At 23.5% G+C, this 18,344-nt stretch overlaps 1 protein-coding gene across 2 annotated transcripts; it reads left to right on the forward strand.

The window, feature by feature from the left end:
- The first annotated feature begins 3,092 nt into the window (after positions 1–3,092).
- On the forward strand, positions 3,093–16,925 carry LOC128951708 (uncharacterized). Of its 2 annotated transcripts, XM_054296963.1 has the most exons (10): positions 3,093–3,285; positions 6,044–6,118; positions 6,884–6,944; positions 14,182–14,247; positions 14,357–14,388; positions 14,990–15,242; positions 15,508–15,641; positions 15,906–16,176; positions 16,595–16,679; positions 16,912–16,925. In XM_054296963.1, coding segments are annotated over exons 1-10 (1,134 nt in total). In that variant the 5' UTR covers positions 3,093–3,129; the 3' UTR covers positions 16,913–16,925. The 2 variants fall into 2 exon arrangements, with proteins under 2 accessions (XP_054152938.1, XP_054152939.1); XM_054296964.1 differs by lacking the exons at positions 3,093–3,285; positions 16,912–16,925 and adding an exon at positions 5,953–5,967 and having other exon boundaries at positions 16,595–16,738.
- Positions 16,926–18,344: the final 1,419 nt, after the last annotated feature.

The following is an 18,344-nucleotide window of genomic DNA, read 5'->3' on the forward strand; positions in this document are numbered from 1 at the left end:
TTTACCACAATTAGTGTAAAATTTGTATATAATTTTTAACTATTATATATATATATTTATACATTTATTGATTATACAAATATATTTATGTTATGGAAGTTATTATCAAAGCATTCACTATATTTATATACAGAATGTGATAAAATATTTGGATAAAAATTCAATTTCTTAACAGAGTATCTTAAAACTCGACTCACTTCGACTGTTACTATATATTAAATATTAATTAAATATAAGTTTATAATCCATACTTTAAATGTAAAATTGACTAATCACTTAATTATAGATAATATTATATTAAACATTATTGTAATTGGTCATTTTTTGATTAATTGTAAAACTAGCTAGATAATAGCATCGACTGATAGAAAAAAAAGATAGCATTTTCAGTAAATGGACAAATAATTTATTTTAATATTTAAAATAATTATTTATTAAATGCATGGGTTTCAGGCTATCTAATGCAGTCTTAATCGTAGTCATATACAGTACATCTTATAAAACAAACAATATTTAATGAAAGTCTATAAAAATATGTATAGTTTGAAATTGTGAAAGTATTATAAACTATAATAAATACATTGGCAAAAAAGTGTATGCTTAAGATTGACATAAAATTATATACCTGTATATAATTAGTGTGAAATAACAAAATTGTTATATTTTGAAAATATACTAATTTCTTGTAAACTAATCAAAGCCACACAATAGAGAGACAATAGTCCCAACATCACTGACATAACAACCAGTTGACCCAAATTTTACTAAAGTATTATATATAGTATTTGTTTATACTTTATACTCACTCTATACCCAAATACTGACTGACTGTACAAAATTGTTATAATTTTTACTATTTTTTGGTATTCAAACATTGTTTTAATCTATTTGTTCAGCTGTTTGTTTTCTTACAAACAAAAGTTGTGATTTTTCAAACATAATATACACACATAATAAATAAATACTGTATATATATATATATATATATCTATAAGCAATTTATTTATTTTTAAAATATGAATCAATAATTTATTTAAATCAACCTTCATGTAAAATGTTATTTTATAATATATATATATATAATAATTTATATTAGCATTTACTGTGCATATACATACTAAAAAAAATTTATGTTAAGCTGTGTTATTAAAGACATTATCATATAATATGATGAAAGGTTATAACAATTTACGTTAAGATATAAGGTTTAGAGTTATGAAACTATAATAATGTTAAGTAATATAATATCGCTGTTCACATTTTGTTGCAATTTTATGTAATATTTTCATATAAGCTAATTATAAGTACTTTAAATAATAGTCACCGACTAAATAAAAGTATATATATATAATAATAATACTGTATATATACCGTTATAATATATATAACATTATAATAGTAAAAAATGGGAGACAGAGATAGTCGACGACAAAAAATATATCTTTTTATGAAAAACATTAAAGTTTGTAAATACAAATCAATATAACTTTACAAAAGATTTTTTACATTCTACAAGACATATACGATATAAATATAAACAGTTTATTTAAAATATAGATTATATAAAAGAGTGAGTGAGAGAGAGTGAGTGAGAGAGAGAGAGAGAGAGAGAGWGAGAGAGAGAGAGWGAGAGAGAGAGAGAGAGAGAGAGAGAGAGAGAGAGAGAGAGAGAGAGAGAGAGAGAGAGAGAGAGAGAGAGAGAGAGAGAAAAAAAAGAGAGAGACTAACGAGTAATGTCTTAAAGTAAAGTATATGTTATGATGTTTTGAATTGGATATTATGTTATATAAAGAAAGACAAGTCACGCAATACACCATTTAGTTTTAGTTTCTCTTTGATGCGGACCTAACCCATCATAAGGTCTCTTTCTCTCTCTCTCTCTCTCTCTCTCTCTCTCTCTCTCTCTCTCTCTCTCTCCTCTAAACTAATTCAATAGCATTCAGTGATACAATTATAAACAAATATAACTGACTCTTATTGCTGTCAATTGCTAAAACACATGGCAAGGCATCACTAATACTGTAGTCAATGACACCATAGAGTGTACTGTAGTGTCAGTCAGTCGTCAATTTATTTCTGCAAACTATTCATTAACATTGAGAGCAAACCTTCGTTTATAATTCATTGTCTCATCTCATCCACGATAACATACCGTTCACTGGATATGTATGTCTGTGTATATACAGTATATTGTCGATGTATTTAGTTTTGAGTAGTCAGTAGTCAGTCCCAAAAGACACAATCCATTGTGTGGTTCACTCATATCATAGCCGGGAACTCATCATTTCGTTAGTTATTTGTTTTGCCATTTTCAGTGGCATTACATTTAATTTATTATAAATAAATAAAATCACACAAACTTTATATTTGGCTTTCAAAAATTACATTTACAACAATTAGTTACTATAAAACGGCTAACTTTCAAATGTAGTATATTTAGATTTAGCCAAAAAAAATTTCTAAAAAGTATCTAAAAGAAACTTCTATCTATATAATAGATATCTATATAATTATTATGTTAATTTTGTTTTTAAAATTATAATTTAATAAAATTATTAATAATAATGAAATATTAACAATATTTAAATTAATTTTTATAATTAACAAAATTAATTCTTTTTATCACATGTTTTATAATTTTTAATTAAATTAATTACTAATTTAAATTTAAATTTATTGATTATTTATATTAATATCAAATGGTATAATAATTTGTAGAAATCAGTAGAAATTTATCATTAAAAAGTTTTCTAGAAATTTTCCAAGTTAAATTTAATAGAAATTTCTATTTGCCTATCCCTTGGTGTATTTTGTGCAATCATATAATAGCTGCAGAAAAATTAATAGCAAACATATCAAACATATTAATAAATATTTAATTTAGTAGTCATAACAATAATATTATTCATTCATTCATTAAATTTTATAACATAAGTACCAAATTACAGTATTATATATCATAATTTTAATATAATTAAATATATTTATTTGTCTAAAATATATGTAAATAATTAGTTTAATTATAATTATAATTATAATAGTGAACTCTAATAGAAATTTGTTTGTAATTTATTTGCAGCAATAGTTGCCTTACGTTTAACTAAGGTTGATGTGCCCGCAGCTGTCATTATGGGTCAACCCGTTTGGCTCAACTGTTCCTATGAGTTGGAGAACGATGAGCTCTATTCAATCAAATGGTATAATTCTAACGGAGAGTTCTACCGGTGGGTCCCTAAAGACCAACCGCCCGGACAAAAGTATGACTCACGAGGAATATATCTCGATGTAAGTGTCAGACAATCTGTTATTTTTTTGTATTAAATTTTCATACATTACTTGTTAAATATTTCAAATAATAATTAATTTTTAAAACATTAATATGAAATGTTATATTTATATATCTAGAAAACTTAATATTTATAATGATAATTTAATGTCCTAAATATATTATATAACTATATTTACAATATTTGTGTTTTATATTATGGTTTCCTTTTTAATCTCAATCACAAATACCAAAACATGGTTTTTATAGACACAATAAATTATATTTTTATTTCATTCAAACACATTTAATGTTTGCATTTGTTGCCATAAATTATTAAAAATTTACTTCAATCATAAATTCATTATAAAATAACATATAAACATTATTACTGCTTTATTTTACATTCAATTTATATTATCAAAAATTATTGCATGATTTTAGCCATTATTTTATAAATATTTTTGTAGTATACATATAAATCATTAGTTTTATTATTAGAAAACTTTTTATAAAATATACAAAACTGCTTGTGAGCAATATTTTCATTATTTTCACATTTATAATGCTCTCAAACTAAATGGGATATATTATATAACTGTTTAAATAAACAAAAATATTTTTTAATGCTTGATAGACCTGTTTTATATATAATAATATAAAATTTAATTTAAAAAACAAAAATTATTAATCAACATTTATTAATTAAAATGTATTTATTTTAACTAAAGTGTAAAAATTATTAACTTTACAATACTCTATAATTTATTTTTAAGTTTATAAAATGAAATCCAGTTAATAAAAACAGTGCTAAAATCATATTATTCAAACATTGCAATTTTATACACACATTAAATATAAATCATAAAGCTTTTTAAAAAAATACTTTAATAATTTTAGAAAGTGTTATAACAATTTTGCAAATATTTATATAATTTGTTTTATTAAAACAAAATTTGCAAATTTTGAGACTTTATACTGTATTCTACATTTTTATACAAAATAGTTTATTAAATAAAAGACCAGATTTATATTTTATTCATGTAATTACAAAGTGTTTGCTCAACTTATTTAGAGTTAATGTTGTTTTAAAATTAATTAAAAAATATTTTTTCAAACATTTATCTTAGAGCTGATACAGTTTGAGATTTGTTTTTTTTTTGTAAATGCATTAATCAAATAACATTTAGTAATTGTTATTTTGTTTTTATGTATATAATTAGTTAAATTAATTTAAAATATTTTTGATTAGTTTAAATATTTACTTAATAGTCAACATATAAGATATTTTTAAGATGATATCAATGTCTCAAATAATTCAATTTCTTTTATTCAATGATTTATCATCTGATGACTCACTTCTTTGATTTTAGGTTTAAGTTAGACAACAATAAAATAATTGATTAGATCTTTAATGAAAAGCATAAAGTTTAGTAAAGATAACTTAAACCATATTACTTAAGTATTACTCGGTTTCAAAACAATGAGAAACAGTTGTTTCAAAGATATATAAAAAAACTATTGGATCGCTTTTATTGCAATTTGCTATATACTGTAAATTAGAATATATATATTGATATGTACTGTATATACAAATTTATACAAATATATAAATTCTAGTTTTAATCCATTTTGAATATCAATGCTATATTTTTATATGTTTTGTAAAAATAAACATTTTTACTACACTATATACATATATTTGTATCTATTATTTATATTAATTATTTAAAATTTCAAAACAATTTATTCACAAAATATATTGCGGAAGCAAAACACATTTGAAATAATTATTTATTTAATAAAAGAGTGCAAAAAATAATTCACAGATGCAATGAATGACAAATTGTGAGTTTGACTTAACGTTATATTTAAATTATTTAGTCATTAATTTTCAAATAAACATAGCTTTAAAAGTATAACATTTGTTATGACATTTGATTTGTTTTTAATATTGTCATATAAAGTGCGTTTATTTTACAATAAAAATAATGCTATATTATAGTTATTTTACTATAAAATATTTAATTTTATAAAAGAAAATTTATGTAAGCTATTTTACAATTTTTAGTTGTATATAAAAATTTATAATTATATTCAGATTTTTAATTAAAATTATTCATAATTGACTTCACAAAATATTATTTAGTAAAATATTAATTTTTTATAAATTTATTATTTTTTATAAATATCAAAACAAAAACTTGAAAATAAAAACAATTCCATATTTTTATACGTTTTTATAAAATGATATATATATTAAAAAATAATATTATTAATACTCAAATAATTAATATATTATATAATAACACATTTAAAGATGTGAATTGAACGAAATAATTTCATGTAAATATTGTATGCATGAAATGATATCATATTAAGTAACATATTCTGAACACATAATTACAATATGAATGTGAAATGACTTTTTATTTTAGTGCAATACATACCTGTGGTATAACATATTAATATATAGAAATTTATATAAAATATAACTTTTAACGTCATTATAATGATATAATAGAAATCATTTTATGCTTGAAAGGCAACTTCAGAAATGATAGTCAATTGACTTAAATATTTTTAATATAATATACAACAACAATATTATAGTATCGTACTTTTTATAAAGTATTATGTATATTATACAGTATAATAGATTGTATAACAAAGTAAAAACAAAAAATTTGATGAGATTACAAGTAATGTCAAAAAATATAAAATGTTGAATATATTTATAATAATTTTACCTGTTTTTTATTCAACAATATTATATAGTTATCAAAATCAAGTTATGGCAACGTTTTCCTATCACAAACCGATTTGCATACCGATGGCACCTATAGATGTGAGGTATGAAATATAAATAATTATTTTGAAATAGTTATTATTTATTTTTTTATTTTTTACTTCAAAAACTTATAGAAATTAGTAAAAATTTAAATCTATTTTTATTTTTTGTTTTTGTATATAAATATAGTCTAATGCTAGTTGAGTAATAAATATACAATATGTTTGAATTTATGAATAAGTAATTGAGTAAAAGTTAGTTATGGATTATGATTTCAAAAAATAAGTTTTTAAAATTGGAAGTGAAATAAAATTTTTAATTAATATTATTTTTTTTATACAAATTATTTGTAAAAATAATTTTTCTTGTTTCACAATTGATAATCATGAATTTGATCTTAAATGTTAATTTATATTTAAATAGTCAGTTATTGAAATAAGTGAACACTTATAAGTTGTTTTTGTGTGTAATTAACATGAATTAACTGAAAAACAAACATAAAATAAGAGCAAATTGATAACACATTCAAGTGTTTTCTTTGATATTAAAGTTTTGTAGTTTAAAAAACTTCATATAATACATATTATCATTATATTGTATAAACATTATTATTACGAATAGTGTATTAACTGATTCACAAATTTATATTATAGTAAATCCAATTAATAAAATCATATTTTTTATATAAATTTTGTTTGAAAAAAAAGATTATAGTGACAACAGTTGCTATGATTATCTTATGTCATATATTGTAAAAACAATGGATTGGCGATTAAATTAGAAAACTATAACATATTTATATTATTATATAATTTTTGTACCGTTAGGTTAGCGCTGAAGCTCCCAGTTTTCAGACGGTTCGCAAAGAAAAGGAGTTAAAAGTTTACAGTAAGTCTTGTAATTTTTATACTATATTTTGTTTTGTTTAAATTGAAATTTAATATTAATGTATATATAAATTAGTATAGACTTTATACACAACACAAAATTACTTTTAGTTGAATTATTTGAAAGGATTATTAAATTATTAAATTAAAAACATTGAAATTTATTTAATAAAACATATATAAAATCATTAGTCTACACTTAATGCTACTGTATAATGCAAAGTATACATATTTTTTTTGTATTTAATATTATTATAATATTATGCACATACTAATATATATATATATATATAATATATAAATTTATATTAAAGTTATTTATTTTAATGAAAACCAAATTCAATAAAAAAATTTATTTAAAAAAAGCATTAAAATATAATATTATTAATGTTATAAAATAATAATATCAGATAAGGATTTGAAGATTTATTATAGAATAGCTAATTAGATTTTAAAATTATTTATTTATTTGTATCTATATGTTATACAATTTTCTATAAAGTCTAAATAAATAGAAATATTAATGATAAATATATTGGAAACAATGTGTCTAAAATTGCATATTTACTGTATATTTACAGTATATAATGTTATATACTTTTTTATTTATGGTCTCAAATGTAACTATTAAATGCACGCCATATAGTCATCAAAAAATTATTGAATCCATTTGTGGACAGTTTGGTTGTCGACAGTTAAATGAATAGACGTTTATTTGTTTCAATTGGATGTCAGTTACTCTCTTAACTTAAGTTAACATCATTTTCATTGATTGATGTAATCGATGGAAACCAACAAATAATTCAATTGTTGTCCTAAAATATTCCCAGAATTTGCTTCTTATGTATGAATAATATGTATTTCACCGCAATTTTATGACTTTATTTTCATAGAACCAGCAAATAGTTTATTCCTAACATTTAGACACAGTTTTGCTCCCTTTTGCTCCCTTTCCACTTGCCTTCCACTTGCTTTTCCTGCCATTTCTTCAATTTTCATTATTATTATTATTATGACAAATATTCTTCTAATATTGAAATAGTGATAAAAGCAAATACATTTGGCACAGGCATAGAGTGGCTCAGGGATACTGTGGGATACTATTGCTACTCGAGTCACTGTAAACATTGACTACTACTGTATATAGAAAATAGTTTTTATACCGTTGTGTTTAAGCTCTCTCTCTCTCTCTCTCTCTCTCTCTCTCTCTCTCTCTCTCTCTCTCTCATTGAGTGTTCTTTTCAATAGTTGGGATAAAATGACGACAAAGTCGTCAAATGCTTCAATAACTCAAACTTTAATACAAATCGATTTATTTTTGATATGCGATACTATTTTATCATGTTTTCAATAAATGCTGGACTTTCACGTTATGTACAGTAAACTACATTTTAGGTCTATCCTCAACTACATAAAAAAAGTAATTTTATGCTTATTATCAATAGCTTGAATGAACATTATTTTCATTACATACCCTGTTTTATACCCCTGTATTATCTAACATATGGTTATTATACCATATATTTTGCTCTCACACTCCTTTCATTTATCATTGGTATACATATACTGTAAAGATGACCACAATTTTCTCAAATAAAGGGATCAAATTATATATATTTATTTTAGAAAATTGATTTTTATAATCTTTATAAAAATATAAAACATTTAGAACAATAAACTTTTATTTATTATTGAAAAGTCATAAATTGAAATAAAAATATTGGAAACTTTTATAAATACTACTAAGTATTATAACGAGTCTTAATGTTTATTTGTTTTTAATCACTAATTAATAATAAGTTTGTTAAATGATAAATTTAACCAAATTGTATAACATTGTATATTCTTATGTATTGAATAATTTACTGTGTATTGTATATACAACTTATTTTACATAATATATTATATAATATATAAAACTTTATTTAGATAACAAATCTTTTATATAACATATCATAAACAATGATTCATAACATAACAAAAGCTAAGTACTATTTGCCATTAAGAGCTCATCCCTAGTTTCAAACACCAAGTCCTTAAGGGAACAATTTGGTGATATCTGAGGGCAAAAGTGAGTTTTAAAATGATCAGCAATGACTACATTACTTATTATTGTTATATATTTCTACATTATACTCACTCTTGTATTATATGATTTTTATTTTTCTCACTTTTAAAAATGTATTTTCCATTTATATAACATTTTTTAAAATTTTAATTTACAAATTTCACTCTAACATCATATAAATTATATCAGAATAAAACAATAATATATATAAAGTTTTCTTTAAAAAATAATATAAAAGTTATTGCAAAACAATAGAGTAAGTTTAGAGCAGTAAAAACAATATAATAGTAAATGAATATAAGATATATTAAATTATTTTTCTGTACTATTTTTTCAGTTATACTTTATTACTTTTGTATATATTATATATCACAGTATATATCCTATAATAAAATACAACTTATAATTTTTTCCCTTTATTTCATAAACTATATATATATATATATATATCCCAGTCCTTAGTATGCGTGTGCCTAACGCTGTCAAATGCATGTCTTTTTCATTCATATACTAAACAATAGAAATTTTCTTTGAGTTTCTTTCAAAAAATAATTCAAAACACAAATCAACTCTTTTTTCCTCTCATTTAATATATAAAAATAATTTTAGTATATATTTACTCTCATTTATATAATCAAAATAACAAAATATACTGTAATGAATAAATTTAAATATTTTTTCTTCTATTGTGTCAATATTAATAATGCAATTTTTGAATCCAATTTTACTCATTTTTGATATTATATTTTTCATTAAAAAAACTAAAATAGTGTATTAAAAATTCATTTAATATAAAGTAATAATATTTAGCTTATAATATTCAATAAATTAATTTATTGGGCGATCAGGAAATTGATTATTGAAATTGATCCATACGTTTATGGCTATTGTTGTATTGCGTGTAACAATATATACAGTATTAATACAATATGTGTGCTTTTGGTCGTATCAGACATTATGTTAATTATAGTCCCCATTGCTATTGCAATACCTTTGCTTTCAATAAAAGACCGGTCAAAATGACATCAATAGCATCTGTTTTGGTTCACAACTTAATTCAATAGTATTTTAAACATTGCATTTCAACACAAAAACCATAATATAACTGTAATGTTGACGACAATAAACTGTATTTGAAAAGTCCGAAACTGTGAGTTAAAATATTGCATTAAAGTTTTTGTTAGATTATTATACAAAAAAAGCTTATAATATATTGAATTGTATAGTTTTGCCATATAATTGTGTGACAATTAATTTTCAAAGCTTGTGTTCACCGTTTAGATTCATTTGTGTTGATGAACGGCACCAATAATTAGTAATAATAGGCAAATATCTTCATTATATAGCCATTTATGTTACACACCATTCATAACTCAATCCTATTATCCATTCGTGTCTCGTATGCCATCAAAAACCAAATCTCTCTCTCTCTCTCTCTCTCTCTCTCTCTCTCTCTCTTTCTCTATCACTTTCCTACTCTCTCACTCTCTCATTTGATGTATATCTCCCTCTCCTCTCTATACTTTTTATATACTTTTTTATGTTACAATTGCCTTAAGGCTGCCTTTCAGTGCCGATAGATTTTTTTTCAAAAAATACAAAATTCAATACACAGTGCAATCATTATTATGATATGCCGGTGCTCTATGAAAAACCAATGTTATGATTAATGATAGTTTGTTATGAGATTTGTTTTGCAAAATTTTGTTGCCTTTACTTTAACAAAATGAAGGCTCAATTCAAATATTTAAACTTATTGCTAACTATAATATATATATATATATATATATATATAGTATAATATGATTTTGCTGGCACTGGTAGTCAGTGAGTCACTATTGGTTTATCAAGTATTTAACTATATATCATATTTATTAATATTTATTGTATATTTCATTGCAAAGAAAATTTTGTGAAACATTTTATTGATAAATAAAAGGAAAATTAGAAGACAGGCATTGATTTGACTGTATATTGGCTTTCATAGCTATATACTGTATATCTTGTCTATCAATAGACTATCAATATTATTATTATTATTATTATAAAATACGATTAATATCTAATATAATATACTGAATATTATAGTTTATATTAATTTTATTTTAATATACGTTGCTAGAATATAAAAATATATTTTAGTTATCTAATGTATAGTGTCAACAAAGCGAATAAATATTTTAATATTTGAGTGAATAATATATTGAAGTAAAATATTAAAATTATTATATGCGTACCTATTTTTTCAGGCAATAAGTTGTATTAATAAATAACTTTTATAATATACAGGTTTATATAATATAAATTTTATATATATATATATATATATATATATATATAGAATTGTCGTGACTTTCAAACATATATACATTATTATAAAAAGGTATCTAATATTTTTATAACAAGCAGTTAGTCATCAAAGACTTTTGAAATATAAATCCTATCATATAATATAATAGTAATGATTTTTTTGGTACTTCTAATGGTTGTCTTTTTTATATGAAATAATTGTTTAACAAAATTATATGTTTTACGTTATATGCTATATGTTATACTGTATACTTAATTTAATAAAAGCACACAAAATTTGTCTCTCATTGCTATAATAATAATTTCAATTCTCTTTTGTGTTGTCCAACAAAATGTATTATAAAAATACATTATGTTTATCCAAATGTTACATAAATATACAAGAATTAAAGAGACTTTTATTATGGCATAAAGTTTTATTTAAAACTTATTTTAATGCCTTTGTTGAGCAATAATTATAATACTATAATAATAATAAAAAGTATTATACATAAATATTTTTAAGTCTTTTATAATATGTTAATTTGTTTCTTTTTGTAAAATATATAATATAATCTCATTAATGTTGATTTACTGTATTTAAAAAATAAATCTTAACTTATTATTCTTAAAAACTTCTGACATTTGATGACTGTTTCAAAACATTTTATAGTATTTAAAAAATTTAAATATTAATAATTATTAGATAATTTTGATTTTATTAATACTATAGTATAGTAATATACTATACATATGCAATAAAGTAAATGGTATTTTAATATATTTTAATTTATTAAATGACAATAATTTTTTTAACTTTTCAAAATATACATATTTTGCAAATGTGAGATTCATTTAGTCAGTAATATTAGTATATAATATATTATAGTTTAATAATTAATGAATTTGTAACCTGATATGCATTTTTTGCTTTTTAGCTATAATTCATATGATTCATAGATATATACTGTAGTATACAACTGAGTCTAAAATATACAATATTTATATATTAATATTTTAAATAAATTTAATCGCAGTAATCACAGATATAATTAGTAGAAATTTAATACTTTTCCCGATTAACTAACTCATGTCATATATGAATAGTAAATATCATTTTCAATAATACAATTGAAAATATCACTACTGGCTGTTTCTAAACAGTTACTCATTAGTTACTTATGAATCATAAGTTATGATAAGTCATTGCTTTATTTTTCAATGTAAACTACAGTAATACTGTACTTTACTGTATATACAGTATATGAATATTTGTATTTTACTTGTATTTTGCAAATATTATCGTAGCTTTCATTTCCTATAACTGGAGAGCAGGTGGTGTTGGGATATATGGTTAGTGATGTCGGGGGCGGCGCAGGTGATGCTCCTGTCATATGTTAACTCAATTTTGAACATCAAATATAGGAATTATATGTAAAGTATTATAACTATTCACCATATGGTCAATGAATAGCACGCGTTTTAATCGTCATTTTGGATAAAAGTTTTAGTTGAAATGATTTTTGAGTTCAATAATGTAAATGACAACTAAATATAAAATGTTTTCATAGTTGTCATTATTATATGAGAAATAGCAATGAATAATAGCAATGCCATAACAGACCTCATCAGCAAATAGTTAATGTAAAAGATTGGATTCAATGATGACTAAGCCATCCCTTATCCCTCAACGAGTGCTGGGTTTTGCCTGAAGTTCATTACCAAATGATTTTAATAGTCTATACGATATATATGTGTCTAACATTTAGACTCTAACTGCACCCCATTAAGTATGCTCTTTCATCACATAACTTCTCTCTATTTGACACTCCATTCACTCTATATTTGACAGTCTATCTGATGAACACATACTCCGACCGCACCGATGCTGACCACTCAACCGGAATGATGATTAGTATTGGAGTGTAAAACAGTTACTAAGGGATAGGATAGGGTCAGTGAGTGAGTGACTGAATAAATGACTGAATCAGTGAAAAGAGAGTATTTTTAATCATATATAAAAGGATAACAATTTATAATATAAGTTATTAAGTATTAAATTTGTTGAGTGATGTATATACTGTATATATATATATATATATATATATATATATATATATATATATATATATATATATATAGAAAGAGAGGGTTGACTTTATCAGTGTGTGTGTTAGAGAAGAGAGAGAGAGAGAGAGAGAGAGAGAGAGCACTGGCAATAATGGTTTACCGAAATGAATGAATGGTGCATAAAAATGTATATAAAAATTGTTTTGAAGTTAAATCATTAGGGAATTGAAGTGGGATTTAGAGGACACAAATGTGATGAAATTTTTACTTAAATGTCCTACTTTTGTAATATTTTTCAATGGGGTTTAAATTTTATTATATAAAAACAACTCAAATAAATAAATGTTTTTCAAAAAGTTATTTAACTTCATTTTTCTTGTACTAAAAGTTACGATTGACTGACAATTGTGTCTATTGTCTCATATATTTAGCTTTTTATTGTGCCGTATGGCTTAACTACTAGTGCTGGCTCTGTCAATGACTTACCATTTATATATTGTTTCTCTTTGCGGTCGACATTAACTTCCGCTCTCTTAAGCATCACTTAAACACTTGTTTTCATTAATAATTGTTATTTAAAGTAAATGTCGTGTAAAATGAAATGCAGACAACAAATGAATATATAAAATAACAGGAAATTAACTTTTAATTCAAACAATTGTTTCAATGATACTATTTTATGCTATATATACGGTATATATACCTAACTATGTATGATTATTATGTCAATTGATTAAATATTATAATAGTTGTTTTATGTGTCATTATATCCTAAAAAATCAAACCACATGTTCACTGTATATATGTATAGGTTTGCCCAAAGAAGGTCCCACAATAACTGGCATTAAAGCACAACAATATGGTATCGGAGATCTTGGTGTGTATTAACTTATAATTTATGCCTTTATATACAGTATATATTTTATTGATTATTAACAATTAATTTATTAATTGTATTTCTTTCTCATCTCTCAATATATAATTAGTGAACGTCACGTGTCGTGCCGGACCATCAAAGGTAATCATTGCATTTCACTATTAACTATATATATACTGTATATAAGTGTATGTATGTATGTATGTATGTGTGTGTGTGTGTGTGTGTGTGTGTGTGTGTGTGTGTGTGTGTGTGTGTGTGTGTGTGTGTGTGCCATAATTGCGTTTATTATTATATAATATATATATATATACAGTATATACACTGTTGTAGGTGTATAGTAGTTATTTTATTGCTAGAAATGTGAGAAAAATTCAAATTAATTATGAGTTAAAAATATTATTTAATAGTATTTTATATACTTTTATGTTATGATATATCGGAGAATAAGAATTAGTGTAACTCACGAAACACTTTCAGTAATTATATTTAAAAAAGTATTTGAATTGCATTTTATGGAGTTTTCATATAATTCATAATTTAATATGCATTTAATTTATGGTAAAAATTTATGGCAAAAATTATAGATATTACTGAAAATAATAGAAAAAACAAATAAGAAAAATAGTAATCAAAATAATAGCAATTTTAATAATTGCTATACTCACACACATAACATATAATGACTAATATCTAAATGTCCATGCTTATTTTTATAATTATTATACATAACTATTTATAGCCGCAACCAACCCTGTCGTGGCTGATAAACAGTGAACCGGCAGATGAGACGTACTTACGTTATATACATATACCGAAGCGCAGAGATGGCCTACAAGAATCGGCACTTCAATTATTGTTTAATGCAGAGAGACATCAATTTATTGGTGGCATAATTAAGCTCCGGTGTACAAGTGTCATATCACAGGCATACTCTATGAGCAGTGAAGAAATTATAGTATCAGATCACGCAAAGGCATCCCATACTCACTCAGGTATTACATCAATGATTGAATGAAATTGAAAGAAAGAGAGTCAGTCAGAGAAAGAAAGAAAGAAAGAGAGTCAGTCAGAGAAAGAAAGAAAGAAAGAGAGAGAGAGAGAGAGAGAGAGAGAGAGAGCTAATGATTACAATCAGCTCTCAGATCACATACAGCACATAAACTTAGTCTATATAATACATATCATATGATATATACTCTGTTATATAAATTAAAATAATGGATTATTTGAGTTTTAAAAGTAATGATTTCCTTAAAGTTCACGAGAGTGATGGTCCTATCATTAGTGGTGGTCGTCCCACCTATAATGTCGATGATGTGATTAATCTAACGTGTACTTCAGTCAAGTCTTATCCGGCACCACAACTACAGTTCTTCATTAATGACAAAGAGGTAATCACCACAATATAGTACACTATCATATACGGTATACACACAGTATTACTAACAATGAATCACATACAGGGCATCACCACATCCATGAGCTAACATTTATCATTTGATACCATTATTATACTTTTTTATGTTATTTATTTTGATTAACTTTCTATAGTGTTGTTATGCTAATCAAACATATTATTAAATAGATATTAGAAATACTAATAAGTGCTATCGTAAACAATAATTGTTTGTTATTATTCACACTTACCCTAATAGGCCAGACCTGAATTTTTGCGAGTCTATCCCAAAGTGCAATTTCAAGATGGAGATGAAGTATCACAATTAGGACTAATTATGAGAGTCAATCCAATACATTTGGGTGGATCAGCCACAACCAAACGTAGGACACACTCGTCAGGCAAAGATAATCAACAAATAAAACTCAAATGTACGGCAACTATGGAGAAAGTGATCGACAGCTCCAGTCGTGAGACCATCATTGGCAGTAGTCAACAGAGATTAGGACTCACTGTCGATAATCACTCCGGTATTTATATCAAATCATATACTGTTTCTACTAATTCATAACTATCTCTAACATGATTTTCATTTGATTACACATTTAAATCAATTTCATATATTTATTGTCTAAATACTGTTATAAATGTCATTAATTCTCGTTATTTAACTCAAAACAAGCAATAATTGCGACAATGAATCCTTCAAATTCTTATCTGATTTATATTTATACTGTTAATGACTACTCGTTTATTAATTAATAATATTTAATTATAATTGAATTATTATAATAATTGTCTGATATATATATATATACAAGAATCTTTCTAATGACATCATTATAATTAATTTTTATTCATTTATATAATATTTATTATTATTTTGTTAACATTAACATTAAATATGATAAATAATATTTTGTTATATTTCTCTTTATTAATTATCAGTGCATCTAAATCAAGGACAGACATCATGTTCAGTACTATCGACACAAATGCTTGTGCTGTTAACGTGTTGTTATACAATCGTTTGGTATTTGCCATTATTATAGACTTGGATTATTATACAGAAATTATATATAAATACATATATATATAAATTAAATATAATATATGACTCAATAATTTTATTAAATAATAATGTTTGAGACGAAGTATACAAATATATTGTACATATATATGAAAGATAAAATTTATATCTCTATTACTATATGTGTATATATACTGTATATGATATAACATATGGGAAATACTATATTGTTTAGATTGGACACCTGGAAAGCAGTGTAAATGACAACAATTTATATAGTATTTATGAGACGATGACATTCAATACAAACTTATGGCACTTTTAGTGGAAGTCATCAAAAATCTGAGTATTAATAAAATCAAGAGTATCTGTGCTGTTATTGTGCTTTTTATTTGAACACTAAGATTGTCAAATCGTGACAATTAAATTAAATTGAATTGAATATCAACACAACTGATTGAACATCAAAAACTTATCAAAAAATCTTAAATAAGACTTTAATATAATTTTTAAATATGAATACTTGTTTTCCTGTGAATGTGTCAGTGAAATGTCGGAGTACTGGTGACTGAGATTTTAATGACTGGAAACTGTGATTTATGTATATAGAAAATGACAGATATATATATATATATATATATATATATATATATATGTCGTATAAATGAACATTATATGAATGCCTGAGATGGGGAGGGGGTCATCAAACAACTGAGACAATATTGAAACACCGACTCGTCTAATATCAGGTCATTAGAGCCTCAGAACCGAAAGATCAGTATTTATTGACCAAATGATAAATACAATACTAGTCTTAAGAAAATGAAATAAATTTACACCAAAAAAACAAAACACAGAAATAGCTTATAAATAAAACTAATGTTTAACTGAATCTGAAGTCAGAGATGGGAAAGGGATGGAAAAAAAGGAAAGAATAACAAACAAAATAAACATAAACTATGAAATACAGACAAACTGAAGAAAGATAACAAAATATTAGACAAATCATAAGTGATGTGTTTGTTTGAAATATGTGTTCAACAAAAATGAAAAAGTGTTTGACTTTGCCATTGGTTTTCAAGTTTATTGGTATTATCTGTGTATTTGTGAAACGCTTCTTCAATGACTGCAATAATAATAATCACAATCAACACAATCATTACCACTAAAGTCATTCCAAGCCATCGTTGTCTTCAAATTCTTCAAATTATTCGTTTTATTTATAATTTATTTTTTCCATTATTTTTGTTAAAATTTTACTTTTAAATTATGTTTTACTATTTTTTTCAAAACATGTGTTTTAAGATAAATAATAAAAACATTGTCTAAATATTTTACAAAATTTAATTTATGTTTATATGTAATAACAGATAAAATATCAATGTTTTGTTTCTAAATTTTTTAAAATATCAAATAAATTGGGAATTTATAATTGAAATAAATTAAATTAAAATCTGTAAATTCAATGGAAAATTTTGAATTTTTTTAAAACAAACAATTATTTGGATTTATAGTTTGTATAATTTTACGATTGAATATTATTTTTAGAATTATTACCTAAAGTGTAACAAATCTAAGTATTTTAAATATACTGTATTTTCTAATAATGTATTATAATTTAATTCAAAATTAATTTTACGATCTCTTGTTATGACTTAAGCTTAAGTC

The sequence above is a fragment of the Oppia nitens genome, unplaced genomic scaffold, assembly GCF_028296485.1.
Source record: "Oppia nitens isolate AA-2021 unplaced genomic scaffold, nextdenovo-longstitch-racon4-pilon3 scaffold1_pilon_pilon_pilon, whole genome shotgun sequence".
NCBI lineage: Eukaryota > Metazoa > Arthropoda > Arachnida > Sarcoptiformes > Oppiidae > Oppia > Oppia nitens.

What these genes read in the sequence shown, in the direction of transcription:
- LOC128951708 (XM_054296963.1), top strand. Translation starts at nt 3,130, where the DNA reads ATGGGTCAACCCGTTTGGCTCAACTGTTCCTATGAGTTGGAGAACGAT. An exon ending in ATGGCACCTATAGATGTGAG is followed by an intron (nt 6,119 to 6,883) that starts GTATGAAATATA and finishes TTGTACCGTTAG; the next exon opens with GTTAGCGCTGAAGCTCCCAG. An exon ending in ATATGGTATCGGAGATCTTG is followed by an intron (nt 14,248 to 14,356) that starts GTGTGTATTAAC and finishes ATATATAATTAG; the next exon opens with TGAACGTCACGTGTCGTGCC.